The sequence below is a fragment of the Lichenostomus cassidix genome, chromosome 17, assembly GCF_008360975.1.
Source record: "Lichenostomus cassidix isolate B80296 chromosome 17, HeHo_3.0, whole genome shotgun sequence".
In the NCBI taxonomy this organism is placed as follows: Eukaryota; Metazoa; Chordata; class Aves; order Passeriformes; family Meliphagidae; genus Lichenostomus; species Lichenostomus cassidix.
Window position 1 is genome coordinate 10,087,714 of NC_139497.1, and position 12,630 is coordinate 10,100,343.

The 12,630-nt window shown below is 52.2% G+C and overlaps 1 protein-coding gene across 18 annotated transcripts in view; it reads left to right on the forward strand.

Moving 5' to 3' along the window:
• GRIN1 (glutamate ionotropic receptor NMDA type subunit 1) overlaps nucleotides 1-12,630 on the forward strand; it is a 38,878-nt gene that overhangs the window by 9,941 nt on the left and 16,307 nt on the right. For 14 of the 18 annotated variants that reach the window (XM_085076483.1, XM_085076485.1, XM_085076484.1 and 11 more), the window contains exons 3-12: nucleotides 1,435-1,611; nucleotides 5,937-5,999; nucleotides 6,766-6,866; nucleotides 7,409-7,530; nucleotides 8,028-8,202; nucleotides 9,577-9,721; nucleotides 9,815-9,898; nucleotides 11,090-11,225; nucleotides 12,093-12,220; nucleotides 12,402-12,566. In XM_085076483.1, the coding sequence (XP_084932609.1) occupies nucleotides 1,435-1,611; nucleotides 5,937-5,999; nucleotides 6,766-6,866; nucleotides 7,409-7,530; nucleotides 8,028-8,202; nucleotides 9,577-9,721; nucleotides 9,815-9,898; nucleotides 11,090-11,225; nucleotides 12,093-12,220; nucleotides 12,402-12,566 (1,296 nt within the window). The remainder of the gene's footprint in view (nucleotides 1-1,434; nucleotides 1,612-5,936; nucleotides 6,000-6,765; nucleotides 6,867-7,408; nucleotides 7,531-8,027; nucleotides 8,203-9,576; nucleotides 9,722-9,814; nucleotides 9,899-11,089; nucleotides 11,226-12,092; nucleotides 12,221-12,401; nucleotides 12,567-12,630) is intronic. The other 4 variants (XM_085076481.1, XM_085076499.1, XM_085076491.1 and 1 more) reach the window with 1 other exon arrangement.

Genomic DNA, 12,630 nt, shown 5'->3' on the forward strand with positions numbered 1-12,630 from the left:
GCTGAACCAGGAAATTCCTGGGCATCTCTGCTGACTCCAAAGAGATCCTGGACACTGTGTTAGTGTGGAGACCTTGGTTGTCCTTCCATGGGGCTTTCTCCCAATCCCATGAGTTAGTGCTGGTCTTGTGGGGTGAGCTGGGCTTCTCCTGCTTTTCCTGTAATTGTAATGTTTGTATCAGTCACACTCTGAGATTCTCGTTGTGGCTCTCCTGGTTTTCTTTCTCCTTTGATTAGGCATCCATCTTTCTCCTCAGTGTCTCATGGTCAGGAAATGTTCCCTGTGCTGTGGTGGCCTTGCTGCTGCCTCCACCATTCCCATGTGTTGGGCTGGGGCAGGAGCAGGGACTGCTGGCCCTGTGCAGCAGCGCAGCAGGGAGGTTGTGCTCCTCTCTACACATTCCATGGTCTGGTTTGACGTTATCACTTTGTTGAATGTGAGGAAAAGGCTTTATTTGGTGTGTCTGTTCCTCCTGTGTGTGTCCATGGGGGACATGATGCCTTTTTCCTTTCCAGTGGGAATTACTTTGGCCCATTTGGGGCATTCTGACCACTTCTGGATCTGGTCTCTGGAGGAGCAGATCTGGATGAGCTGTGCTTGGTCCAGACAACCATCTCGGCCTTAGAGAAAGAAATATTATGGTGCTTTATTTTTGTCCTCTCCAGTTCAGGCTCCTGCCTCCCTCCAGCACGTAGCTGGGCTGTCAAGTAGGGTCCATGCTGAGCATGAGCACTTTCACTTCCTAATATTTGACTCTAGGGCTTTTTGGAAAGGCTGCATTTGTTTGAAAGCTCTCTGTCAGCTCCAGTTTTTGGTCTGATTGCTCCCCTAAGAGTGCTGTACTTAATTAGGCTGGAATTGCTATTGCACAATCACCCAACCATAATGATGTCTTTAACCAAATCAGAGAGGTTTGCTGGGGCACAGGTCCAGAGCTGCCTCCTCCTGCCTGCTGCTGCAGAACAGGCTGACCTAGAAACAGCCAGGGACCATGTTATAAAACTACCTTGCTGAACTTCTCCCATGGCAAATAATGAATATACAGCTGCCTGTACCTGCCTCTTGCCTTCTGAAAGGAATAATTTTTCTTTCTGATGTCCATTGTCTGGTAATTATTTCAAAAAGTCAAAAGGCAAGGCTATATTTGCACTGAACACTGCTAGCCATTCATGGCCCCACAAGCTTTTTCTTCTCCGTGCATTTATGGACCATAAAGCAGAAACCCCTCTTTGCCATGCTCTGGATTAACTGGAGAGGTATATAATCATATCCAGGGTTTGCTTCCCAGCCAGAAGGAAGGATGCAGGTCCTGAGGTTAGCTCAAGGTGTGCATCCCAGAGGTCTTCCCAGTATGGCTTTGTGATCCCAGCCCTGTCCCTGCGAACGTGGCTGACAACCCCACAGCCTGTGTTGAGCTCTTGTTCTTCCTTGCAGAGCATCCACCTGTCCTTTTTGCGCACGGTCCCACCTTACTCTCACCAGGCCAATGTCTGGTTTGAGATGATGAGAGTCTTCAACTGGAATCACGTCATTCTGATAGTCAGCGACGACCACGAGGGTCGTGCTGCACAAAAGAAGCTGGAGACCCTCTTGGAGGAGAAAGAGTCCAAGGTCAGTTCCTGAACATTGTCTTGTACCTTTGTTTAAGCAACAACAACAAAACTAGAAGTCTTGGGCTGTTGTATGTATGTAGATTTCTGTATGTAAAACACCTTTTCTTTCCATTGTAACATGGCTAACATGCTTAAAGCATCAACAGTGTCTGACTAGTACCTGACAGAACTTTGTACTTTATTCATTTCACTTGCTTTGCCATGGTCAAAATCTCCTACATGTAAATCGACTACAAAATGAAGGGAAGGATAACCTGGAGCTCTGCAAATGCCTCGCCCAAGATTCCCAGCTAAGGAGAGGACCAGTCGCTCAGCTTAGGGAAGCACCTGCCCCATTGCAGCCACCCTGGGGCCAGGCAGACCCAGCAGTGCCAAATCCACCCCGAAAGGCAGCTCTGAATTGGCAACTGGGGGCTCACCTTAGTGGCTTAGGAGGGGCAGGGCAGCCCGGGGCTGTAATGACCCTCTCCGTAGAGCTGACAGCCCGTTCCCATCTCCATCGAAGCACATGCCAAACGCTGCTTTCCTGACACCCCATGCTGTCACACAGGGCAGGTGTGGGAGTGGCTTTCCCGAGGTGGTGCCTTGCACCTGCACTCAGGGCCAGCGGGAGCAGGGAGGGAGGCAGGAAAGGTGCCGGAGGTGCAGGAGGACAAAACACAGACCTGCGCTGTGGAGGAAATGGACTCAACAAGTGTTCAGGACAAGCAGAGAAGGAGAGTACAGGGCTGTTCAGCTGCAATCTGGAAGGCACCAGATTCCTTCACCTCCTGCCCTACGGGGTGAAGTCCCAGCACATCCTCTTGCCTGGGGCAGGGTGAGGTCCCCTACAGATGGGCAGAGTCTGAGTTCATCCAAGTCTCCAGCAGCATCTGGGCAGGCACTCATTCGGGACTGTTCCCTCCTGGGTCACAGGCAGGAACCTCAACCTGCTCTTTCCAGCCCCACCTGCAGCTGCTGGACCTTTGGCAGTCTCTCAGCTGTTAAGGAGATGTGGCCATAGATGCTTCTTGTGCTTGGAGCTGGTGTCTGAGCTGAGACCAGACCTTGTGTCTGCTTTTCGTCACCTTCCTGGAGGAATGACTGGTGCAGGGGTGCAGGCTGGCACAAGCCACACTGACCAACAGACTTCTGATTTTGGCAGTGATTTTCAAGAAGTTTCATCCTTGCTGCATCCCAGGCCATCATGAGGCACTGATGTGCCACCAGCCCAGTGGGATCCTCCTGCCTCCAAAGGCAGTTTCCCACTGGGTGACAGCAGGACAGTATTTTTCTCCAAAGCCTCTTCCAAGCAGTGTCCCTCACATAGGGAGGGCCATTGTCAATCTCTCACCCTTTTCCTTGCATCTTTTGGTTTCCACTTTCTGTTTTCCAGCAGTTCCTGTGCATCCCCTTTAGCTGTTCCCTCTCATAGGTCCACTCCCTTTTGCTCCATGTGATGCTCCCAGGCTCAGGGTGTATTTCTTCTTCAGCATGTCCACCCCATGGGAAAGCCTTTGAGATCTGGAGCTTGAAACATGAAGAGGGTCTGTCCTCAGACCTTCTCCGTATCTGCACATCATCTATAACATGTCTTGGTGTCCCTGGCAGCCATGGGGCTTCTGCAGTTGCCCTGGCCACTCTCCAGCCTGGGGCACCTGCTCTGTCCCAGCAGGTCACCTTGCCTTCCCTTTGGGGTGTGCCACTGCACCTTGTTTCTTTTTTCCTTTAAGAAGAGGTCAAACAGACCACTCTGACTGGTCTTGCAGGTGGTAGATACCCTGTTGGGGCTTTCCTGTCTTCCTCAATCTCTTCTCTCAGATTTCTCTTCTGATCGCTGATGTGCTGACTCTTTTCACACCATGAAGTTGCGCCATCGGCAGCCTGGGCCCTGGGGAGGGAGCAGGCTGGAGACATCTCAAGGCTTGGATCACAACTCCCAAGGATGTGGAGGACCTAATGTGGGTCAGAGACTCACCTGCCCATCTGAGCTCTTGGATTGGGGCATGGCTTTGTCCAGGGGTCTGTGCCAGCCCTGTGTGCCATCCAGGAACCTCTGTGTGGGTCTGCACTTCCAGCAGCACCCTGAGCCCAGTGCTCAGGTCATGCTGGCCAGCCCTGGAGTGCCCGATGTGCTGACCTTGTGCTGGGGCTGTCGGCAGTAACACTCAGCCTGGGGCTGCTGCTCCACCCAGCACAGCTCTGCTCGTTCATCTGGAAAGGTCACCAGTGCTGCTGGGACTCAGGAGGGAGTGCTGGACATTGAGAAATCAGAGCTTCTCCAGGTCAGAGGTGGCAGGTCCCTGCTGTGCTGGCTGCCTTTCTCTGGGACAGTGGCATTCATGAAAGTGACAATTTTTTGAGTGAATGCAGAAAAATATGGTGGAAAGGGAACTTCTAATTTGTCGGTCCCTGTGTGAAACATGAGGAACAGAGAAGGGCTGCAGGACCACATGGAAAAATGGGAAGAAGAGGAGACACTACTGGTCTAGTTCTGGAACTAGGGCTAGGGACAGGGGGAGGTGACCAGGTGCCAGTTTTATTGCACCCAAGACTGTTGACGAGCCTGGGTTGAGGTGCCCGCACATCCCAGCAATTTCTATTTGGAGGCTGCAACATGGATGACCAAGTTTTTGGCTACACTGACAGTACCTGGGGAGAAGAGACCAGTGTCCCCTCACTGGAGAACATTCCTGCTGTCCTGCTGCACCTCTCTTCTCCTTTGGATCACTCATTATTCCAGGGCTCACTGCAGTCCCAGCAAAAGCCACTAAGAAGCCACTGCAGAAATCCTTACTGTGGGTGTCATCAGAAATGAAGGCACACCTGGCCTCCAAGCAGCTTTTGCCTCCTCACATACTTTACCTTGCCAGGACCCAATTTCTTTGAGCAATGAAAAACCTGCTGGGCTGTATCCAAGGGAAGAAAGGAAAGATCACATGGCTACATGGAAAGGAGACCTGGCAAAATGTCCTTAATTGGACTTAATGCTCAGGAAAAGGCAAGCTATTTAGTTTGGAAAGCAAAAGACTAAGAGAAACTTGTCTGTCTGAGGAACAACCTCGGAACATGAACCCTGCATGCCAGGGGTGCAAAGGGTCTGGGTCCTGGTTGGGATCCATTGCCATGACATTCTGGAAAAATGGAGATGAGAGTAGAGCTGTGTCCCACAACCCAGGTACCTAGATCAGGGATGCTCAGCTGGGGTGGGGGCAAGGAGAAGATGTCAGGCTATGTCCCACCAAAACCCACCAAGCTCTCTCCTGAAGGCACCATCAGGTTGTTGTTATTGGCCTGGCCACAGGGGCTGCTCCCAGGAAGATCCTGGGGCTCTGTGCACGCTGCTGCAGGATCAGGGCTCTGAAAGCAGAGGCTGCTGGCCCTCAGTGCACAGCCTGCGTGAGAGGAAACCTCCAGCAGTGCATTCCCTGCCCCAGGCCCCTCTGGGACCAAGCAGCACAAGTAGCTGAGGCAGCAGACAAGGGCAGGAGCAGGATCTCTGCTCCAATCTCTCATCTCTGGGCTCAGTGCACACCCCAAGTCCTGGTGGGATGCTCTAGTCAGCAGCATGAGGCCACCAAGCAATAAGCCCCACTAGTCATGCTTAGGACCAGGTTCTGGGCACCCTGTTCTTGGGTAGCTGCACCTCCCAGGGTCACCCATGTGCTGCAGAGTCATGAGGTGCCCTGGGCCCTCCCCAAGGACCAGGTAAAAGCTGCAATGTCATCCCATGTTCACCATTGCTTCATATCGCCACGCTTTGAGCCAACACGGGACATAGAGAACTTTCTCTTTTGGATGTCAACAGAGCTCAAAAAGCTGCTCCCTCCTTTCAGGGGGTGAGAGGTTCAGCTGAGACACTTCACTTTGCTGTGAACTCTCTGAGGGTGGACAGGATTGTAATGCTAATAGTGACGCTAGTAATGCTAATACTCTTAACTGTAACAGTTTGCCTTTATCCAGCACCTTCCGTACACAACATTTTGTCCTTTACTTCCACAGTAATTCCATGGAAATCCCACCACTTAGGCCCTTAGATTGTTTCTGAGCTTAAGATAAAAATTTCTTGCTGAAGAGTTCCCCAGTCCCACAAGGGAAAATGCAACTGCATCGCACCAGCTGTGACACTCAGGCTTTGCTCTCAGATTGCTCCGTGATGCTCCCGTGAGAGCTGAGGCACAATCTCTCCTGATAGTGGTTTTTGCGAGCTCCAGCGTTATAGAGACCCTTTAGCAAACAGTGGAGGAGGAGGTGGATGTTGGATTGCTTTACTACACGTCATTTTCAACTGTTTATAATATTCTTCTGTGTCTACATATTTTCTCTGTGCACATTATTCATCAGAGTAAAAAAAGGAACTATGAAAACCTCGACCAACTTTCCTATGACAACAAGCGAGGACCCAAGGTATATATGCATGGAAATGCACGCCGCCCACCAACCTAACTAGCAAATGAAAAATAGCCACAGCCACCAGAAAAACAAAAAAGAAAAAAAAAAAAGAGAAAGAGAAAAAAAAAGAAAAGAAAAGAAAGAAAAAAAATTTCCATGACTGTGTTTCTTGGTAGCACGTTTTTATGTTGAGATAGTTTGGTTTGGACTTGAGAATGGAAACTTAGCCAGCTGACCCTGGAAGGATTTCTTTTTGAAACATGCATGTGAACCAGTAATTAACTTGCAAGTTCTTTTTTTTTTTTTTGAAAAGTTGAACCAACCCCCTTTCCTCCCCAAAGGAAACGGTTCCTTGGTGTAAGTTGCTCACTTTGATTCCCAAAGGTTAACCCTGTGCAATATGTTTTTTTCATTTCCCATGTTTTTGAAAAACAACACTCGTTTGAGTTTTCAATTGCATTTCAAAGCCTTTTTCTCTTTCCTGTACAATGCACGCCTCTTTTTGGGTCTTGATTGACTTCAGTTTGCATGCACAGTGCAAAAAAAAAAAAAATTAAAAAAATAAAACAACCAAAAAGCCAAAACCTTAAAAGAGAAAGGAAGGAAGGAAAGAAAGAAAAGAAAGAAAGGAAAGAAAAAGAAAAAAATAACTATAACCAACCTTATTTAGCAGACTTTTGTGCAGTTTAATGAATTCTCTTGACCCTTTTCTAGATAGCATGGCTCTCACCACCAGTCCTGGTGCTCCCTCACTAACCAGCTTTGCTCACACTAATCACAGGCTGAGAAAGTGCTTCAGTTTGACCCTGGAACCAAAAATGTGACATCACTGCTGCTGGAGGCGAAGGAGCTGGAGGCCAGGGTCATTATCCTCTCTGCCAGGTAAGGCTGTGCTGTCCCTTCCCCTCCCTGCTCTGATTTCCTCTCCCAGCGCTGCCCAGTGCTGGAGTCAATGCAGATTTGGGGTTTGTCATCCCTCCAAGGAGCCTGAGAAAAACCCCACACACAGCCCCCTGTCCTGAGCAGGAGGTGAGTGCTGTGCTGTGCTGTGCTGGACATGCTGCTGGCCAGGGAGTGACAGTCCTGAGTGTGGCTGAGATGTCCTTCCCTGGCTGTCCTGCAGAAGTAGCCATAGTTACTGATGGTGTATCCTGGTCCAGCTGTGAAGGAGGGGGTCTCATGGCCCCCATGCCTCTAGCAGAAGGACTGGGCCAGATGTGCAGATGCTCAGCAGTGCTGGGAGCTGTGGGATCAGGTGAAGTTGAGAGGAAGGTTCCCATTGCATCAAGGATTTAGCTACTGCCTAGGAGAAACAGTTGTCAGAGAAGGGTTGTGTCTTCCCTGGTGCTGCCACACCCTTGGGATCTGGAAAAGAGGGACCATGTGGCACCTGGAGCCACATAGCCATTCCCTTGTCGTTGCAGTGAGGATGACGCGGCCACGGTGTACAGATCGGCAGCCATGCTCAACATGACAGGCTCCGGCTACGTGTGGCTGGTGGGCGAGCGGGAGATCTCGGGCAACGCGCTGCGTTACGCCCCGGATGGTAGGCACCTCCTGAGCTCCTGTTCCGCTGCAGCCAGGCTTGGAGGAGCCCGATGGAGCTGGGATGAGCATCCCTGGGACCCCTTGGGCCGGGGGAACGCAGTGCCGTGGTGGTCCTGAATGGAGGGTCACACTTTGCTCTCCACTCCCTTTGCCCACATGGGGACACAGCCTTGGCCATGCTGCCATGGCCCACATCCATGTCACTGTGGCTTTGCAAGCTGATTGTCACCTGGGGGAAGGCCTGGGCAGGGCAGGGTGATGGGTCTCAGGGTGTCAGTGGTACATGGAGCTGTCCCCAGCAGGATGGTCCCAGCCCAGCCCCGCTGGCCCTGCCTGCTCCTGCCTGAAGCTCAGGCAACTTCCCACTGGATCCAAGGGATCCCCAGCCCGTAGCCATGTGCTCGCTGGTCCCCAAGCCCTGGGCGTGGGAGTAACACTGGAGCAGCCAGCTTGCCCAGGAATGCTGACCCACCTTCCCCGCTCTGCCCACGGCAGGAGTGATCGGTTTGCAGCTCATCAACGGCAAGAACGAGTCAGCCCACATCAGTGACGCTGTCGCCGTGGTGGCACAGGCCGTGCACGACTTGTTTGAGAAGGAGAATATCACAGACCCCCCGCGGGGCTGCGTGGGCAACACCAACATCTGGAAGACAGGACCACTTTTTAAGAGGTATTGGGGAGAGGGTCCTGCTGGAAGGAGCAGAGGACCTGCTGGGGGAGAGCTGGAAAAGGTGGGAGCATGTGGAAAAGGTGCAGGAGGACATGGTGGCTTTGTTCAGAGTGTCTGACACTAAATCTTTGAGGCATGTGGCACAGGACTGCCTGGACCCTCCTGCATGGTTTGGATGTGAGGGCTACATTTCTCCCAGAAAACTATCCCAGGCATGGGCTCAGGCAATGGCACCCAGTTTTTCCAGGCTGTTTAGGAATCATCCTGGTGTCTGGCACCAATTCAGTCCATGTCAACCCATGCTACCCTGGGAAATGCTTAGACAGCTGGGGTGTGTGGGCAGGGAATGACTCTTGGAGGAAAAGATCTGAGGGCCATGGTCTCCTCCAGTGTGGATCTTAATTCCATGGGTGGAAGTGGGAGAGAGGGGTGTTTCTGCCAAATCAAGGTAGGGGGTGTTTCTGTCACATTGTATCTTGGTGCTGCGGACATGTTTCCTGCTGAACATTCAAAGGGCAGTGGCATGCGTCCGGTGCTGCAAGTAGGGCTTGGTGAGATGTCCTTGCATGGGACAGGTTGCTGTCAGCTGCAGCAAAGCCTGGTGCTGTGGATCTGGAGGGTGGGGTGTCACAGATGGGAGCATGAGCCCGTTGGGTCCTGCTGCTGGGGGTAGGGGGAACAGCAGATCCTGCATGTGCTTCCAGACCCCAATCCCTGTGCGCATCGCTGCGGCTGCTGAGGCCACAAGGGCTGGGCTGTGGTACAGTAGCCATTCCCTGCAGACCTGGGTTCTGTTGAGCATGAGACCTGGAAAGCCTGGGGATTGTTTTAGAGGCATTTCTGGAATCCTCTGAGGCACCAGTCTTTGGCATGAGTGAGTAGAAGCTGTTCTTCACCAGTGGCTCAGGCAATCCTTATGTGTCTTCAGAATCATCTTTCTGGGCTTTGGGGGCTCGTTCTCCCCTTGGTGGTGTTTGTGTGTGCCTGGGGCACTACCCAGACTGGCAAGGGCTGGTGCAGACACAACACCAGAAGCTGTGGCATGGACACACCTCCCACAGAACCCCCAGAGGAAAGTGTCCTTGGGTGCTATGGGACAGATCATTCCTGAAGGGAATGGGATTGATCTGGTGGGAAACAAGGGGCAATGTCAGCAGAAATGGTAGGATTATTTGGAAAACTGACTCCGTTAACCAGGAGGGGATGACCACGGGTCTATGAACAGACCTCAGGTAGCTTTGGCTGGACTTCTACAGGGTAGTGGGTATATGCCAGGTAACTGAGAGGATGCATTTGCCTTTCTGATGCCTTGTGAGGTGTCTCAATGGCCACAGCAGGTTTTCTAGGTTTTCCCCACTGTGTTTCTCTCCATAGGGTGTTGATGTCTTCCAAGTACTCGGAGGGTGTCACCGGCCGGGTGGAGTTCAATGAGGATGGAGACAGAAAATTTGCCAACTACAGCATCATGAACCTGCAGAATCGGAAACTGGTCCAGGTTGGGATTTACAACGGCAGCAATGTACGTACAGGCCTGGACTGGGTCGGAGGGGTTGGGCACTGGGGTGTACACCTTGGCCTCATGTCCATCTGCTTCCTCTGGGATCCATCGCAGGTCTTGACCAATGACAGGAAGATCATCTGGCCAGGGGGGGAAACGGAGAAACCTCAAGGCTATCAGATGTCAACCAAGTTGAAGGTAAGAGCAAATGGCATTAGGGGCAGGGCTCCTCAGCTCTCTGTGTGCTGGGCAGTGGCTTTATCTGCCTCCCACCTCCGTGGCTGCTCTGCAGCTGGCAGCAGCATTTGCAGAGTGTATAGGAGAGATATAGGAGAGGATATAAGAGAGAAATAGAGAAAGTACTGGAGGGAGTTCATAGCACAGCATTCAGCTGGAGTCAATTTAGATAGTGTGGCAGGCATCCTTGAGTTTGGAAAGAGACAGATGGGAAATGGATGTGAGAGAAAACAGCAAGGAAAGTGTGGAGGGACAAGGTGTTCACCATTCCTCATGGGAGCCAGAGGACACCTGTCACAGGTTGGTAAGAAATAAAAGGATGGGATCCTTTGGTCAAGGCATGGTTCTTCTCTATTAGACAGCGCAGAGGCCAGATGGAAACAGATTCAAAAGGAGGTTAAACCCTCCTGTGGATGCTGCAAGGCTGAACTCAGGAAATCCCTGAGGAGCTGATGGCCAGAAGCTGGAGGTGACACTGGCAGTCCCTCCAATCTTTTCTTTGCTTCTCATGCTCTTCCCTCAAGTATTGCCCGGCAGTCACTTAAGCAACTGGATCCCACTTTAGTGACTGGATCCTGGCCAAGCTGATCTTACCAGTATGGCCATTCATTTGTCTTACTGTTCATTTGCCCAGCAAGGGAAATCCCAGTCCCTCTGGCAGTGAGCCCTTGTCCCTGGAGAGGTGCTGTGGGCACATTGGGATTACTGCTTCACTGAAAGGTCGAGGGCAGGACTGAAACACTTGCATTAACGTGGGGCAGTGTGACAGTGTCCAGAGCCCCTTTCCAGGCACTAATCCTGGCTGTTGGTGCCTCCTATCAGTCTCCTGTTAGGGACAGAGACTCTGGGGCTCGGGTGAAAGGACCACATGAAGGAGGTTGCTGACGTGGCTGCTCCTCATCTTGGATGCAGGGAAAGCAAATGTTCATAGTGGTGGCCTTGGCAACGCTGTATTAATAGCTGAATTTCATGATCTTAAAGACCTAAAGGATTCCCTGATTCCCCATGCCAAAGCCAAGTCCTGCTGCTGGGCTGAGATTGCAACTGGGGAGGGCACCGTGACTCGTGTGGGGAGGGCAGCCCAGCTCCTACCACAGGATGTAGATCTGGAGAGAAGCAGAGCCAAGAGGGTGTTTGTGCTTCACCTCGCAGATTGTGACCATCCACCAAGAGCCCTTTGTGTATGTGAAGCCCACTCAGGCAGATGGGACATGCAGGGAGGAATTCACCATCAATGGAGATCCTGTGAAAAAAGTCTTCTGCACTGGACCCAATGAGACCATCCCAGGTAACTCAGTCTGGTGGGGACTCGCTCAGCCCACCCAGCTGATGAAGATTCCCACTTCAAGAAGGGGTCCCATGGAGGGTGCTCAGTTGCACAGGAGGCCCAGAGGATGAGGCACAGAGAGGTGACAGCACAGACATCCCCCAGACACCTCCCCATCAGCTCAGACTCACAGCAGTGCTGTGCAGGAATTGGGCACTGGGATTCAGGGGTTTGAGCCCAATGGGTACTTTCTCACTGTCTCTTCTGGATGGGCTCCAGGGCTACTTTGAGGGATTGCTTCCCTCAAGTTTCTATCTCCTGATGTGTTCCAATTCTCTTTTCCTGGATATCTCCAGCAGCAACAAGGACCTTGAGGCATATTAGCTCCTGCTGCACTGACACAGCACCAGTTTCAATCTGTTACAGAAGCTTTCAGGATCAGGAGTGAGCACCTAGCGCAGAGTGGGAGCTGCTCAGCACTGCCAAGCTTTCCCAAAACCACCTGAAGGGCATCCCCTTGGCTCATCACACTTTCCTGTGCACAACATCCCCCCAGAGTTGTGTCCCGGGCTGTGTTCAGCCTGCTGGGTTCGTGTCAGGTCTCCTCCAGCACATGCACTGAGCACCCTCCATGCCCTGCAGTGGGTGGGTAGCACCTCACTGGACATAGCAAAGGAACAGGACCCTTTTGTCCTCAGCTTGCCAACACCACAGGTGATGAAGGCTGTGAGAGAGGGTGGCCAAAGCAGCCCTGATGGACAATGTGGTTACGTCCTACATGAGCAGAGCCATGGGGTGGCTGCTCTCGCTGAAGATGAGCATGGATCCTGTGTGGGGTCCTGGCCAAGGGCTGCCCCCACTCATCCCCCTGTTCTGTCTCTCCCCCAGGCCGTCCCACCGTGGCACTGTGCTGCTACGGCTTCTGCATCGACCTGCTCATCCGCCTGGCAGGGGTGATGAACTTCACCTATGAGGTTCACCTGGTGGCTGATGGTAAATTTGGTACCCAAGAGCGGGTGAGTTTGGGCAGCCTGTGATCCTTCTTTGCCTGTATCATGTGTTGAAACACCCCCAGGCCCTTCTCCAGAGCAGGGTGGGGTGGGAGGGCAGTGCAGGACTCCTGATGAGCGCAGGGTCCTGGTTGGTGGGTGATGTGTGTCAGAGCAGGGGTCTCACCCTGCCTTGGCTTCCTGGCAGGTGAACAACAGCAACAAGAAGGAGTGGAACGGGATGATGGGGGAGCTTCTGAGTGGCCAAGCAGACATGATTGTGGCTCCCCTGACCATCAACAATGAGCGGGCTCAGTACATTGAGTTCTCCAAGCCCTTCAAGTACCAGGGCCTCACCATCCTTGTGAAGAAGGTATGGTCTGGGTGGTATGTTTTGTAGAACATGGGAGGTGTCCCAGTTCCCCACATTGCACCAT